At 45.4% G+C, this 17,334-nt stretch overlaps 1 protein-coding gene across 2 annotated transcripts in view; it reads left to right on the top strand.

The window, feature by feature from the left end:
• The first annotated feature begins 6,856 nt into the window (after positions 1–6,856).
• Positions 6,857–17,334, top strand: part of LOC126537871 (MAM and LDL-receptor class A domain-containing protein 1-like) — a 242,010-nt gene continuing 231,532 nt past the window's right edge. Inside the window, exon 1 of one of the 2 annotated variants that reach the window (XM_055074502.2) lies at positions 6,857–7,703. In XM_055074502.2, the coding sequence (XP_054930477.2) occupies positions 7,592–7,703 (112 nt within the window). In that variant the 5' untranslated portion in view covers positions 6,857–7,591. The remainder of the gene's footprint in view (positions 7,704–17,334) is intronic. The other variant, XM_050184968.3, reaches the window with a different exon arrangement.

Below are 17,334 nucleotides of genomic sequence, written 5' to 3'. Positions count from 1 at the left end.
ATGCTACTGCTGAGCTGCCACCCACACCCACACGTGACCAGAAAGAGTCCTCCGACTCTGCTGCGGGACAGCGGGCTGACAAGAATGGAGCGTCGCTCCTTCTACGCTTGCGGATCGGCTGCTGTTGGACAACCGCCAGGAGCTTCCGCCTTGGCAGAACGAGTTGGTCGACCGGCACAAAGTGCTGGTCCAAAGCAAACACATGGAGCGTGCTAGGCAAGTATGTTGACTGCTTAAATTGAATTATGGGGTTTTACGTGCCAAAACCACTGTCTCATTATGAAGTACGCTATGTGGAGGACTCCGGAAATTTCGACCACCCGGGGTTCTTTAACGTGCACCTAAATCTAATAATCGATTGGGCCGCATTTCGCCCCCATAGAAATGCGGCCGCCATGGCCGGGATTCGATAGCGCGACCTCGTGCTCAGCTGACCAACACAATACCCACTGAACAATCACGGCGGGTCATGCACCGAAACGCTCACAATCAGCAAAAGATAGGCGAAAAAGCCGGCCTAAACGCTGTGACGTCGGCACCAGAGAAGCTATCCTGCTATGTATGATGACTTCACCTCTTCCAAGCTTAAGAAAGACATGCGTAATTAACCATCGCTCAAAGTTTGTTGGCTGTTCAAGTGCGTGCTACACTACAAGATTCCACTTTCTGGTGGCCGAAAGTATGTAAGTCAGACTGAGCGCTGAATTAGTGTCCGGCTTAGAGAGCACGATAACGAAATAAACAAAGGTGCTGACGGTCATTTAGCAGCTCATTGTAATGAGTGCGGAGGCCAACAATATTTCGATTGCCTGCACGGCTGATAGTAGAGGCTGCCGAGATGACGAGGGACGATCCCAGAGTGGTTAATTAGCGCGCCATCTATTACGTTAACCAGTAAGAAGTTGCCGTTTCTAGGGCAAGCGTGTGCCACCGCTACCTATTATATAAGTTTTCATTTAGGTACACCCTCTGTTATATTTTACAGCGAAGTTTCTGTTTATTTTACGTATTACTCGAAACCCACGATTTCGTCTCCGCCGAAAAAAACTGTCAACAGACGACTATCCACCGAATTGAAGTGAAAATTACCTATATACGTTGAAATTACACATGCAAGGCACACAACAGTATTTGTTTCAATAAAGGAAAGCGCAAAACAAGCGTCCAAACCACATGATAGATGATAAGGCACGTTCGAACAATGAGAAGAACGCAGCTTTGGCCGTATGCGCTTCCCACTAAAGTTAACGGTTGTACAAATTGCAGTTGTCGGGAAGCGGCAACTGTAGCATACGAAGCAAGAAGTGAGGTCGCTACACTTTCATATGTAAAAGGAGAACATGCTTAGCAACTGATGCCATTTCTGTTGTGCTAGCGCTATAGGAAGACCACGCATGGTGGACTCCCGAAGAGCAGCGTGAACAAGATGAGGGGCGACGGGAAAATAATGTCAATATGCACAACGGTGTCGTGCTCAAGCTACGCAGGACTCAGTGGTCCCTGCCCAAAGCAATCCACGCACAGTTAGGACGCCTTCTACACTGTACCTTTTAGTTAGGTACAGTGTATTTAATTGTCTCACTATCAATCATTTCATGACGTGCATTGCTCAATCTTTCAACGCTACGTCACATTGGTCTATCGGTCTTCTAGACTTGTCCAGCACGTGCAAGACGAACATCCACACAATACAGAGCATATACAAAGCCAAGCGCTTCGAACACGCCCTGGTCTCCCCTGATGTCCTTCGACAGCCGCAACGATTGTTAGTGCACGGGAGCCCCCGGTCACCACATACATTAACGTTGAGGCTTTCATAGCGTGCATGCGACATCTTTCACGGTTACATTCGCACCACTTATCTTGTTTTTCAGCGTGGATGCCACAGTATACATACTCCAGTTTTGTGGCTAGTCACCGAGGCTCACTACCAGCTGTCTTAAAGCCTGCAAAGCGCCCGACATTAGCGTTGTGGTGTCTTCAGCAACCTCACGCATGCCTCTCTGTTCCTCGCATTGCCAAAAAGACTGACATGTCATCACTATCTTTTTATCGGCTGTCTCTTTTGACCTTAGGTGAGACCTATATAGACCGCGTACATATCTACAAGAAAGGTTTGGCCAGTTTTAACAGTTCTACAGGAGTTGTGATTGTCCCATCGAGCTCCATCTCTATAAACTAAAGTTTTCGTTTGTTATGACATCGACAGCAGTGGGACCTGCAGCGCTCCAAGGTACCGTTGATGATGTGATTCAACGGCCGCCTAATCTACGCGGAAAAGTTATGATTCCAAGGCCACCCTACAAGCATTACAGTTTTCCTTGGGTCATATCACAGGTGCGCAGATGTAATATGTAATTGAACGTACGCACCAATGAAGCTTACGAGAACGGCCATGTTACTATATAGCACTGTCGAGCTACTGGGCAATATCCGACAACGGCAGGACAGATGAAACAGCACGCTCGACTCACCCGCAAGATCAGTACGAACCTATACATTTGTCGAGAACCGATGCAGAGCGGCAATTTTACTTACTTGCGCGTAGCATCACAATGCAACATCAGAATTTGCCGGATTTTATCAAGACTAGATTATACTCATTGAACCGAGACGTGCTACTTCGCTTTCCACCCAGTATTTCCCGCCGTGAAGCAAGTTTAGTGTGCCGCCCGGCAATAGAGACCTAATATTGAAATAAATATTTAGCATGCTAACTGAAAGAAAAAAAAAAAACTAGAACGACGCACTGTAATCAGCGATAAAACACAGCAAAAACAGGGTACACTGCCAAATGCCATATAAGCAGAAGGCATGTGTTAAAGATATCAAAATAAAACAATGTAGTTATGCGTTGCAAACACAGGAATATTATACTACAAAACAGAGCACACCGTAAATGACGCGTAAGTAGAGGAGACTGCATGTTATCAAAAAGCCCACTTGGTTCTTCGAACGCGTGGTGTTTGCTACAAAAGAACAAACAAGACTCAAAAAGAAAAGATTGTCGTAACATTATTAATAAATGTCGCCATTTTTGTGGAACATAGCCTTTCGAAGTGGTAATCTGTGCAGCGATCAGCGCAGAATATATTGCAATCGTACCCTTTTATTCTTTGAATTTTCTACATAGCTTGGGAGTGCGCAATTGGCAAGTCACTTGGACGTTCACACTGAGATGCATCGGCGTAGTACAAAAACCGGTAATGTCTTCACTTAAGCAGACCTCGGATACTTGGTCTGCAGTGCATGATTGAGTCGGTTGATTAATAATTGTTAATGCATGGAGCAACTCCAGTGAGTTTTCGACGGTTACGGATCTCAACGGAATTTGCTGGGTGCGTCCCTCTGTACACTTCAGTACACATTAGTCCTTTCGTCGATATAGCAGGCTTCAGAGTTGCGCATGCGTTTTACAACCGAATTTCAAGAACTGCTTTGAACCACTTCCTTGCCTCTCCCTCAGCTACTGGCTACATTGTGTTGTAACGTAAATGGTGGTAAAAATAAAAAGAAAACATTATGGGAATGAAGAGCAGACAAGAGGGTCCAAGAGCCGGCGATTATGACCTATACAGTTTGTCCTGAAAAGTTGCTGTCGCGAGAAGCTACGTTAACTGGAGACGAGCAAATGACGAGTGACAAGCGGTGCTAGGCTGTTATCTGTACGAACTTCAGCCCTCCCCAGCTTCACACACAGTTTCAGCCGGTGTCAGTCGCGTTCAGCTGAGGTTAGGCCTATCATGAACAGCCTCCGAACTTGTGCCTCTACTATCGGAGGATCTGAGCGACTGACCTGAAGCTAACTAAGCCATTACGATGAAAGAAATTTCTTTTGTGTTCAGTTTTGACTGAATTCTTCATCATGTATGTCTACTTTATAGAACTTATGTATTGTGTGCATAAAAGGGTACGAAAGTAGGCGGTATATTTACGCGTACTGCAATCTCTCGCTCTCGGTTTCCGAAGGTGTCCGGTCGCTCCTACTAGCGTGACTCAGAGTGATGCGACAATGCTAACACCCGACAAATCTGCGTGTTTTGCTGAGTTGTGACATTAGTTGACGTTCCTCATGCGCGGGTTGCGTTATATTTCAAGCGCACGACGAGCGGCTGCCTGTAGCTCACCGATCTAAACAATTGCACCGGGCGGTGCTTTAGCCTGCCAGCGGCGTTATTCCGATAAAATTGTGCACTCTGTAAATCGGCATACCGATGCGGGAAGGAGCGCACCATCGGGTCTATTTGTCGAAATCTCAGCTGTCACTGTTTCACAGCTCCAAAGAGCTAGTGCAGCTGATATTGCCACCAGGATACATTGCGCCTTTGGTCCGGCGCGGTAACGAAAATACTGAGCGTCTGCTCTTCGCCGCTTTCCTTTTCCGCCCTGGCGACACCGGCTTGCCTTGCGCGCCCGCCACGTTCGTGTGACGTACCACCGTTTACGTCACACGAACTAGTTCGTTCGACTGCTTGAACATGTTTCGGTTTCGTACTTTCTGGCTCATTTAACAATATTTTCGAAATTATGGGGAAATTATACTATCAGACACGTGACAAAAGGGTCTAGGGAACATAAGATAGTGATTATCCTGATATGGTTAAAAAATATCATTGAAGTTGCGCTTTAACGTCTCATAGTAGCTCAAAGAGTATAGACGGTCGGTGATGTGTGGGACTTCGGAATAATTTTGACAACCTAAGGGTTCTTCAGCATTCACAGAAGGCTATGAACATGGAATGCAGCCGCCAGTCTACGAAGTCAAACCTGTCACACGAAGTCTGCTACAACGAAATGTAAGCAATAGCAGTTTGTGTTATCTCGGACTTATTGTGCGGGATTTTAACAGAACCTTTGGCGAAGAAACTTTTTCACATGATTGTGGCGCTTCAAGCTGTCATTGAGTTGAACAAATTCGTTAAGCAGGAATTATAATTGCGATAGCAATACATGGACACTCCAGGCGCATTTGTGTCGTTGGCGTCGCCGTCACCGTGAGGTTCCGTATAAAATCAAAGGACGATGGAATTGTCGCCGCGTGCCATATGCTGTATGTGCGAGTGAAAGCGTGCAAGGGTGAGGTGAGGTGGCTCCGTCTCGCCCATGCAACGGAGGAAAAAGGGGAGGACGCGCGCCATCTTCCGTCGCGCGTAAGGCTCCGTCGGGAGGGGAAGGAGGGGGCCGCGTGCTATACCGGGCGGCCGCGCGAGGCCGACTGGGTCGCTTTATGTTGAAAGCCATCTGTGGCGTGGGCAACAGCCCGCTGCGCGGTGTTTTCGCGGCTTCGTTAACATTGATGCAAGAGGCAGCACGCAGGCCAATTCGCTCGCTGCTGCTGCCACGCACCTCACTCCAGCATTTTGACAGCGAGCTTCCGCAGTTATCCAGTGAGATGTGTGGAAGTTTGCTTATGCGCACGTAACACTTTATCAATTTATTTAGTACCCCTGCGTTGACAAATTTATACAGCGGATAAAACCACAATCCTTAATTAGTATATTGCTCTCCAATAATTTGCTAGCGCAATCGACGCTTCGCCCTTCGGGCAAAACTTTGACTTCTTTTTTGTTTGTCATCGCATCAAAAGATACGAAATAAATGTCGAGCTTTGCGTATGGGAGTGATGAAATTTGCTTTCATCACGTAGCTAAATATTGAATCTTCCCAACACCTTGCGCCATATGGTGCTGGAGTGCAGAAATAACCGCGAGGTACCACCGTCATCATCACCACCAGGTCATAACATGCAGGAAGAAGCGGATATAGAGGAAGAATCGGAAGACCAGTGGGAGGCTCTGCTGGTGATGCAAGACCCTGACAGCCAGCTACGGTTGGTAAACAGGGCTCGGGCAGCGGCAGCGAGCCATGGCTACCTGGACTGAGGAGGCCACCCACCTTTGGGCTCAAGAAGCCTGGTCTAACAATAAAGTTTAATTCTCTGTCTCTCTCTTTCGTTTAGCGCGTTCGGTGAAAGCTTCTTAATCAGTTAATAATGCCGGCAGTCATATCGGTAGCTCAACGGTACTGTTTGGATCATGAAAACTACAACAGATATCTGGATACTCAATTCCCTTGCGGCAGCATTCAACAGAAGAAAAGTTGAACCTCAATGACAGCGATTTTGAGACAAGGTAGCTACAGCGCGAAGGCACAGCAAAGAGCAAGGGTGCACATACAAACACGCCTTACTTTGTATATGTCTCCTGAGTGAACATCGAAAAATTCCAACTGTCCTCCCAGAAAGCCACACTTCGACCACCACTGCTGGGGAACCGAACGCACAACACTTAGAATAAACTCCGTGGGAACTGTCGATGCGACAACAAACGAGCCATCGCACAACATTCGCTTCTGCATAGTTTACGCGGCATTGTAGCAGAGGTGGTGGAGACGTGGAGAGTGATGGCGTATCTGCTTGTATTTCGTGGCGAAAAACAGACAGTACGCCGAAGCAGCCCAGCTAGCGCCCAATGTGGCACCATCTTAAAATGTCGGTTTCAGCTTGTCAGTCATTATCTGTTTTCTTCACGCTAAGACAGATCTCCGCCGTTGGCAAAGCATTCGCAGCTACCACCGGCAAAAATTCGTCACCCGCGTGTCAGGGAGCAGCAGATTATGTGCGTAGCCTCCTAAAAGCGTCTTAAACCTCAAAGCTTCAAACCTCAAAGCTTTAAAACCCGTCAGGCTGCGCTTGCTTTCGGGCCACATAAGGATTTTTAAATCTGCGAGAATATCAGTCATAGGAAAAGAAACAACGCTTCATTTAAAAATTTTAATTTAATTATGGGGTTTTACGGGCCAAAACCACTTGCTGATTATGAGGCACGCCATAGTGGAGGACTCCAAAAATTTGGAACGCCTGGGGTTCTTTAACGGGCACCTAAATATATGTACGCGGGTGCTTTCACATTTCGCCCCCATCGAAATGCGGCCGCCGTGGCCGCGATTCGATCCCGCGACCTCGTGCTCAGCAGCCCAACACCATAGCCACTGAGCAACCACGGCGGGTTTATTTAAAAACATATGGCAATGTACGCCTGCTATTTGTTGAAACTAAAATGAATATATCGCGCCGCAACCAACTCTTCAAAGAAGCCGCTTAATGAAAGAAAGAAAGAAAGTAAAACAAAAGAATGCCGTGAAGTGTAAGAGAAAGCTTAACAAAAATCGAGTTCCAACAAAAAAAAAGAAAAGAAGGAGAGTTTAGACGAAGGTGGTGTGAACGTCTAGGTTCTCTTTACGACGTCCGTGCGGCAAGCACAGCGCGACGTTTAGCGGTCGAAAATAAGGTGGCAGCGTAACGAGAGGAATGTTTCTGTCAGGAGGTTCCACAACGCGGTCCATTGTTTCCACCGATAAATGTTATCGGCACACGCTATCACTTTCAACTCTGCCACTACCTTTCCCAAGCTGTGTGCAGATCCGGCCATGGCGTCTGCTAGGTGACGCCCACCGGCTTCTTCCCAGGATATATCAGAATAGTGCTGGTCACGTGTAAGGTGCATAAATTCTCTTTGCCGTATCGGACCCCCATACGCGTACCCTCTTACGAGGCTGCTACGGTTTTGCAGCCGGAGGGTTTTCGCCTACGATGGTGCCTGATCGAGGACCGTCGCTTCTAACAATGTCGTCGTTTCACACCCCACGTGTCTTAGCACTGTCGCTGGCTCTGCTTTTTTCTTTCATCTCAGTCGCTGCTGCCGGTAAGTGTTGCAATATTTTGCATAATGTTTTGATGCGAGGATGGTGAGAAAATTAGGCTAGAAAAAGACGGCATTTATGAGTGAAATGTCTGAATTGCCTTGAAATGAGACACTCTTCCAAGCTTTACAGCTAGAGTGTTCTTGTTTCTCACTTCGAAAAAGTTTTGGTGTTCAAGGTTTCTCCCTATGAAGAATGGAGTGAATAGTGGAAGAATTGCAGGAAAATTCAATGAAATATTTATGGTTGAATGATTCCTCAGTAATCATACCGTTTTGCTAGAAATATCCGAGATCGAGAAATAGAATCAAGAAAACTAATTTGATAATTTTTTTAACACCATTGTGAAGACTCATTTCTCGACATTGAGCCGGAGATAAAAAAAAAGAGCCGATTGAACTGTAGTTGACGTCGACGTAATGCGAAACATGTGACTTGTAGAAAACGCTTCTATGAATAATCTGTAACCGTTGCCTATTGAACGGCTACGTAAATATTACATGCTGCATTATTTATGCTTAAAATAAGTAAGACAGAACTTTTCTAATGGCAAGTTATAAGATTGAAAGCAAACTAAACCACAGTCAAACATATTCCGTGGCAACCGAGCACGTACTCAGTTGCCCCAGCGACAATAGCCAATTAACCCAAGTGGCACACATCGGTCACCTCTGTGACACATAATTTTAGGCAGCACTATCGCCAGGATGAGCCCACAAATATGGTGAGATAGGCTGCGCATCACCGGGATCGACCCACCGAACGGCCAGATAACCCCCCTCCACCCTGTCGCCTCCCGGCTGCCCCCATCCCGGCTGCACTCAAAGAAGAGTGATTCGCATTAATATGGCTATTCTTGGCATTTCACAAGCATGTCCATGCGTCGCATCGCGTTGAGGTTAGGTCGTGGTGCTCTATAGTTGGAGCCCGCTGCCTGCTGCATATAACCCGCCTTGGGTGGCAAGAAAATGGTTTTCAGGTAATCAGGCCATAGCCGCCATGTTTTACTCCATTATGATTGTGAATGAAAAAGTGTAAAGAACCAAACGCTGCTTAAGCCACATTTAATTTTTGGCAGTTCACGAGAAATACCTTCGATATCATGCAAAGCAGCACGTGGAATTTCTTTATTTATTTCTCTCTCTATTTTTTCGTTCAGATGCGTGTAACGTAAAACTTTAATTCCATCGGAGGGAATTGGGACAGGAAGACCTCATCGAGTCCTGGGAAAATAAGTGAGATAATCTCTATTATGCGTGCGAAGCACGCTGTAGTTCCAGAATCCCCGACTACAGTGTGCATCGAGGTTATCGCGCTTATTATGCGTCGAATGCACCAAATGCAGCGTTCCCTCGTGCACCGAATGTACGGTGCACGGGGGTTTTCGCAGTGCGCCCACATCGGAACGCGGCAGCCGCGGCCGGGTTCGATCCTGCAACCACGTGCCTAGCACCGCCACGCCGTAGCCGATATGAGCTACCATGGCTGGCGCAGAAAAAATGAACGAGCGGGAACGAAAAAAATAAAAAATAAAAAGTATTTATGAAGATGGGTTGCCCATACGGGTTATTCCGAAGGGAAAGTTGGCAGACAATTACTGAAACGGAATTACGCGAGCAGTCAAACATCTCAGTGAATCTCTTATAAGGAACCTATTTAAAGCCGATAGCTGCTCCCTGTGACTTATTCCGTGTTTTCGCGATCGGTGGTCGGTCTTTCACCGCCAACACAAAAGCGCAGATGCCAAGTGCGCGTGCTGTTGAAGTTCGCCAACGAATGCCCACTGCAAGTATATCAGAAAAAAAAAAACACCTTCAACGCAAACGTGTTTCTCACACATGCTATGAATTCTAGGTATGGCATTTCCAAAACAGGTATTTCGTCAAACTTTCTTCATCATGTGCAGCGCTGTTGCGAAGGTTGGTAAGACAGTGGACAATGCGAGGGCATAATTCCACTTCGTTGCAGATGTGCCTTCGTGACATCCTTTGTCAGGCCGTGCCTGTGAACGAATAGCCGGGGCTGTCGAGTCATGCTGTAGAGTGAGAGCATCGGGGTGTCGGGAAATTTTGATGCTGTGGTGGAGCGCTTGGGAAGGTCAGCCCCGCATTTTATCCCGCCCCCCTATGCCGTTGTGGCGGCTGCTGCAGGGGGTTGTGGCAGCGCTATAGATGCGCTGGTCAGCGCCTGTGTTCTCTGTGGTATAACGCAACGAAACAATACACACGCAAGCTAAATGTCCTTTCTGCCACAAATGTGCGCCTTCAACTGCGTCATTCCTTTAATAAAGTGAATTACTCTTTAGAAGCATTGGGCTGTTCTTTTACGTCGGACAATCATCGTACATTCTTTCTGCACGATGTTTTACATTTACTTCAAGGTTCAATGGTGGACTATACACTGTAAGTTCAATAACCGCTTAGATACAGATGTTTATTGTACTCAGTCATTTTGAGGATAATGTCAAACATGCCAGTATCGCAAGGCAGTGCGTGGGGCTCCCGGACGTGTAGGCGCGATCAGTATATTGCGCCGAATGCGATTATCGAAGCACCTAGCTGATGTAGGCGTCACTTCTGTGATGTTGAGAAGTTAGTTGACCTATTTTTTTTTTTTACTAAGTAAGATTTTTATTTAATGAAGTTGAGCTTCCGTGGGTAATTACTCCAGCAAAAGCTTTCGAAATGCCCTCGCACTCCAAAGCCTAAATTTGCGCACATCGGTAGCCTAAGTTGAACCTCGGCGGGGTGTAAAGGTGCCTTCTTCTCAGACGCATACTTTCGCAGTTTTTAACTGTAAGCCCATGTATGGGTATTACGCATATTAGATTGCTTCGCGTCGCAGCGTACTCATAAACGTGTTGGTGTACTAACACTTAACATAAATCGAGGTTTAGATAAAAAAACCTTCAAGAACATGTTGTTTTACTTCGTCTTAAGACACAAGTGTACTGGCGACGGGAAGGCGACTTTTCGACGCGGGTACAAGGACATATATAAAAGAGATCTTCGAATGCGAGTTACACATGGGCAACAAATATATATATATATATATATATATATATATATATATATATAGAGAGAGAGAGAGAGAGAGAGAGAGAGAGAGAGGGAGAGAGAGAGAGAGCGATAGAAGAAAGGGGGTGAACCGAGGGGCCCGATTTTCATTAATCATATTATAAGAAGCGAACCAACAAAGACACCAAGGACGACATATGGGAAATTACTCGTAATTATTACTGGAATTATGGAAATCCACTTTCATTCCATCCACTTTCATTGCCAATAATCTATGGTTTATTTAATTCAATTTCGCAATTTGCTATAATAACTGTCCCTGGTGTTCTTGTTGGCTTCCTATGAATATATATATATATATATATATATATATATATATATATATATATATATATATATATATATATATGTTTATTTCACTTTCCTTCCACACCTAAATTGGGAGCAACGTCAAGTTACCCTGCTGTTCTGAGTAACATCAAAAACTAAAAATAAAAAACAGACCACGAACAGTGACATTTTTGTACTCATTCAAAGATCAGTGCAGAACTCAGCAGCACAAATTGATACATGCGCCTTGCAATGCTTTATCAGCGTCCGCTGGGGCATGGTCGTCTCTGCGAAGTTGCTCTGAGGAAGTAATAGACTGGGAATGAATGAGAGAGGGTATAGTGGGTCCTACGTGGCGCACTCGACGTCTAGAGTAGCTCAGTCGATCACTTGTTCACTCCTCTCACAGCCGACGGCGCCGATAACATTGTATTTGGCCTTATCTCAAGGAAAAGGAGCGTGCCCGGAGACGCCCACTGTCTATTTGAGATACCACAGCTGCGCTTATCGAATGAACGCTCAACGCACCTCTTTCTCCTGCCCAAGGGAAGCTCAATATTCTTCTGAAACACTTTCACGATGAGAATGAGAATGTATAAAACAGTATAACCTTGAGCAATACGTTCGCTAAAGGAATTCATGTGCTTCCCTGGCGGCTCTGTTTTAGCGCAACGATATCGGAAATGAACATTTTTCGCCCCACTTATCGCCATCGCGTCGAAATATATTGCAGAGAAGGAATACCTTATTCAATTTTTTTCCCTAGTGGAACTACCCCACGAAGAAACAGTGTTGGTTTGCTTATTCAAAAGACTTATTTATGGGGCCTTACCTCCTTAAGGATTCAAACATCAATATACTAAATAATTCTCTAACCTCACGAGATGAGTGGACGCGTCGAGGTAGCACAAGGGAAAATGAGAAGCGCTGACTATTTATAGCCCGGAACCATAGCCAAACCACCAACAACTATAAAGTAGAATAGGTAACAGTGCCTCAGGCATAGTCAACCACACGCACCTTGTCACGTCTGCCTTGTCCTGTAACCTGCTTTCTGTTCTTACTCTTGCACGAGTAAAAATGGCAAACTAGTCTTATTTCTCACTTTCTTAAGGTCGCCCTGATTAAGGGCTATGGATTGAGTCAATGCACCTATAATCTATCTGTACTTACGTAACTGTCAGCAAGGGTGGGCCCAAAGGAAACCGAACTTTTTTTTTTCACAACTCTCGTGGGCGTATTTCCATCTTCCACCACAAAGTGTAGCTAGCTATAAAATTCAGCTATCAGTGCCTTGACGGAAGTCACCGTTGAAGCAAGTAATTTTGCGCATCACTTTGTTTTGAAAACTTTAAACACAATGTGTCTGCGAAACCATGATGTATAGGACATAAGGAGCAGTGCGTCTGTATTAAATTTTGTTTTCTTTTGAAAAAAAAAAGCGGAACATCTATTGCGATAGAAGATTAGTGGACAGCTATACAAAATAAGGATAGTAGTTTTATCGGCCGTATGAACTTGTAAAGACACGCATACTTACTAAATTCACAAGCAAGGTGTCAGGCGCGCACAAGCCAACATGAACACATCTCAATCGATGACCGCGGAAACCCGCCGTCAGAACACTGCAGTGAGGAAACGTGGCAGCAGCAGCGAGCGAATTGAACTTCGCGCAGCCGCTCACATCAACGCGAAGTACGCCGCGGAAACGCAACTCGTCGCGGACTCTGTACCCGTTGCAGATGGCTTTCGACGTACAGCCGTGCGCACGCGGCCGCCTGGGCTGCCTGCTCTATTGCGGGCAGCCCAGGCGGCCCTACACTCCCCCTGAAGCCTTGCGCGCGACGGATGGCGGTGCGCTTCCTCCCTGCTTTCCGCCTTTGAATGCGCGAGATCGAGCCGCGATCTCCGGCTCACCCTCGCCAGCTTTCACTCGCACGTACCGCATACGGCACGCGACGACGATTTTTTCGCACTTGGATTTTAAACGGAACCTCACGGCGATGCCGACGTCGATGCCGATGGCAGAAATACGCATGTAGTGTCCTTGTAATTGCTGTGGCAACACAAAAAAATGGCAGAATCCTCCTCACATTGACTGTCGATGGTACAGCCTTTAGTATTTAAGCAATATAGCGATACAACATATGATGAATTATGATGAGGCGTCTACTGCAGCGGGACTCCACTTTCACGGTCGCCTAAAACACTTGGAGCCACCTAGCGGCTACACACCGAAGCCTGCGGGCATAGCATTAGAAATGCATGACGCACAGGTGTGTTCGAATGCTGAAAAATGGGCCTTGCAGCAGCCGGGATCATCTCTCCCACTTCGATGATGACGATGTTTATTTATCGGCATCTCTTATGATAAGGGGCGGTGACAACCTGCCCCCTAGGCTGCTTGAGTTACTCAGGTATGCTTTACATGCTTTTCATTCTAGCATTTTTGATAACATCAGTCTAATTTTTTTTTCTCCGCCCTCAAAACTTCTCCATCTACCTTGCACCGCTACCTATGCCTGTAATGGATCCTGGTCGCATCAATTTCCTCCCCGATATTTTCCACCAATACTCTAAACCCATCTTGCTTTTCTCGACCAATGACCAGTTGATGCTTCCGTCCGCTTTAAATCCAAGCGCTTCTGGAAGGTGTATCTTACCTATGGGTATCACTTGGTCAATCCCTTCGCATTCCATTAGGACGCGCAGAGTAGTCTCCAGATTTTTGCTGCAGCATACGCTTGCCCCATCTTGTTGAAAATATTCATTCCGGTATGTTTTTGTCCTTAAGCAACCAGCTCGAGTCTCAAAAAGCAAGGCACTATTGTGTTATCCTCCATATCTTCAAATTTGTTTCTTCTGATTCTTTTCAATCTCCACAGCCTTGTTTTGTTTCCATTCAATTCACCCAATTCAGTGTCTGTTTCTATCACTTTCTTTTTGATGAATCCTGCCTGTGTATTTGCAGTTTCAAGTACCCTTCATTTGTTTGCCAACATTCTTGGCCTGTTCCTCCATTCTATGTTCGCGGTTTTCCGGTACAGATATTTGTCCACTCTAGCCACCCAATTAGTTCGATCGATGTTCTTGAGTCTTTCTTCAAAACTAAATTTATTCTGGGCCTCTCTGACTTCAAATGAAGCCCAACCCATGTAATCTGCACTGCCTCATTTGTGATTTCGCCGTGGACTCCCAAAGCCAACCGTCCTAACCATCGTTGGTTAACTTGCAATTGCTCGTTTCCAGATTCCACGCACTACCACATATTTATTGTGGCCCCAAAGTACTCTATTTCATTATTCTGCTTCCCCTTTACTTTCAGATTATCTTGGTGGGTGGTTGAGCATGGCTTCCCTTCCTTTATGTATACGCCAAGGTACTTATATTGCCTCATTGTGGGTATGGCTTGCTGCTGAATTGACACCACGTAATTACTCGTCGTTTCATTAAAGGCCATAATATCCGATTTCTCTGTGTTAAACCTAGGCCTAGATTGGCCGCTGCGTTGCCACAGATATTCGCAAGTATCTGTAAATCTCCTTCGTTGTCCGCTAGAAGCACTATGCCGTCCGCATACATCAGTCCGGGGACCTTCTGTTGCACCATTTTTCCATTACGCATGTATGACAAATCAAAGCATAACTATATGTTTTCTAGTCGTCTTTCTACACCCATAACAGAAAACGTGAATAAGAACGGAAACAGAGGACATCCTTGCTTCAGTCTTTGGGGAATTTCCACCACTACATTACATTTTCGGCCTTCCCATAGAATTTGTACTCGGTTGTCTCTATATATCTTCCTCAGCAGCTCCACGAAATTGTCATCTATGCCTTTGTGCTTGGAATACAGCACAACAATTCCCTCTCTATGTAGGCTCCCTTAATATGTAGAAATGCTACCCATAAAGTTCTATTCTGAGCTCGTCAAATCTTTATGCACTGAGTTAGTAAAAATATCATCTAAACGTCTGCCTGGCCTGAAACCATTCTGTAATTCCTTCAGTACATCATTTTTCTTCACGCACTTCGACAGTTCTGCTTTTGTGGCGTGCATTGCAATTCTATATATAACCGACGTTACTTTAACTGGCCTTTCCCAGTTCGTCTTATCCTTATCCCCTTTGACTTTGTAGATGAGGTTTAATCTTGCTTTCACACCATCCAACCGGAATTTCCTTCCTTCTAGTCCTTTGCTCTACGGCATTAGTCAGCAGTGCCTTACTTTTCGGACCGAGCTTATTGTTTAACTATATTGGGATTTCATCGGTTCCTGCTGCCATGTTATTAGGGATTAGGGACAATTTCGTATGTTTTTTTTTCAGTAAAAGATTTGTACGCCAAATTTTCATCTCTCAGGCTGCTATGTTGTTTATGGACCTGTTGCAGTCTGAACTACGCTTTCTTTTGGGCCGAAGTTATCCCTAATAACGTCTCTGATGTACCGCAGCGTATCGTCTTCTTCGAATATGTTACCGTCTTCACCCCTTATAGCTAGCTGTTTTTGAATTTACATGGGTACAGAATATTTTTGGTGGGCCTTTGACTCTCTTGCGAATGTCATGTACCCAATGTTCACTTGTGCATTTCATTTCGTCTTGCACGAGCTCACTCGCCACACTTTTAGTTTGTCGGTACTTGTTCCATCTAAGAAGCACCTCTTTGTGTAGTACCGACTTGTTGGCTTCTCGAAGCTAGCTTGATGCCTGCTCGCGCTCATCTATAGTTTTCTTTATTTCGTTCTTCCACTACTTCACTGGTTTCCTCTTTCCAATCCAACAATTTTTTTTTTTTTGCCGTTCCTGTCTTATCTCCTGCTGCATAACGTCTACTAGTTTCTTATATTCGCAGACTGTTGTAAAAACCTCCCCCATTCTTTACCCTATGTTTTTTGTGATCTCTTATTTGTTTTTGATTAATTATGATAAATTCTGATGTTGTCGCTTCTTCTTTTGCGTTAGTATCTCTTCCAAATTTTAAGATTACATGTTTATGATCGTAACCCAGGCTATCTTTTACATGCTCATCTATCATCATTTGGTGAAGTCGTTTGCAGACCGTTTCTGGGACTAAGTCGTAACCGACACATGACCGCTTATTTCCGCATTGTCACGTCACCTGTCCATCACACTTATTCCTCCTGTTATCCACTATAAGGTTCTGTTCATCACACAGATCCAGTATTAGACAACTGTTGCAATCAGTATACCCGTCTAAATCCTCCATGTGAGCATTCACATCTCCTGCTGATATCACGATGACCGATTTCTTGAACTCACGAATATCTCTTCTAATGCAATCAATCCGTTATTTTGATCGCTACTATCATTGGTGTCCATAGGTAAGCTACTCCATGCCATGTCATTTTGACTTTCCATGCGCCGCTATCCTATTATTGCTCCTTACCTGTCTCTTTTACCCTTTGGCACTTCATACTTCGCCTAATTAGCTTGCCTACGCTTCCGCCTTTCCATTATCCAGCCAATCTGCCGCATTACTCCCATAAAAAATTGTCCATAACAGGCATCTCCTCCAAATCTCGTAGATGCGTTTCGGTCAAGGTGCACACGCTAACAACTTCGTCATTCAGCTGCGTTTCAATTTCCAGTCATTTTTCTGCTTGCAACCACGCTACATGTTTATGTAACAGATTTTACCGTCTATATTCTTATCCTTTGTGTGTCTTAACTCATTGTGGTCTAATTATGCCCCTAGCTGGTATGGCGCTGCATTCAATATTGGCGCCCGCCTAAAACAGCTACTGCTCATGCCCCGAATCCACGTCCAACTTGTGTTCCTACGCTATCGTTTAATGTATCCCGCTACGCAAAAAGAAAGCGCTTTCGCCTCCTGCCCAATGCATTTCCTGGTTGAGGTCGATCACCCTAAAATTCATCGCCTTAGCTAGTGTCCAACTTTCCCCTTTTACTGCAGACAGTGCCCTTTCAATTTCATATCCCTGACTTTCAACCTCTGGCACCGTGCATGCTGTGATTTGCATTTCCTTTGAAACATTCCGCAGGTCGGTTACCCTTTGGGCTATTTGCTTTGTGATTCCTGTCCCCCGTCCTTTCAGTACGTCAATGACTCCACCTATTATCACAACTATCCCGGCCACGGCGGCGGCATTTCGATGGAGGCGAAATGCGAAAACACCCGTGTGCTTAGGTTTAGGTGCACGTTAAAGAACCCCTGGTGGTTTAAATTTCAGGAGTCCTCCCCTACGGCGTGCCTCATAATCAGGAAGTGGTTTTGGCACATAAAACTTCATAAGTTAATTCTTT

This window comes from Dermacentor andersoni, chromosome 4 (assembly GCF_023375885.2).
Source record: "Dermacentor andersoni chromosome 4, qqDerAnde1_hic_scaffold, whole genome shotgun sequence".
NCBI classification, from domain to species: Eukaryota; Metazoa; Arthropoda; class Arachnida; order Ixodida; family Ixodidae; genus Dermacentor; species Dermacentor andersoni.
This window is presented reverse-complemented; position numbering and strand designations above follow the sequence as displayed.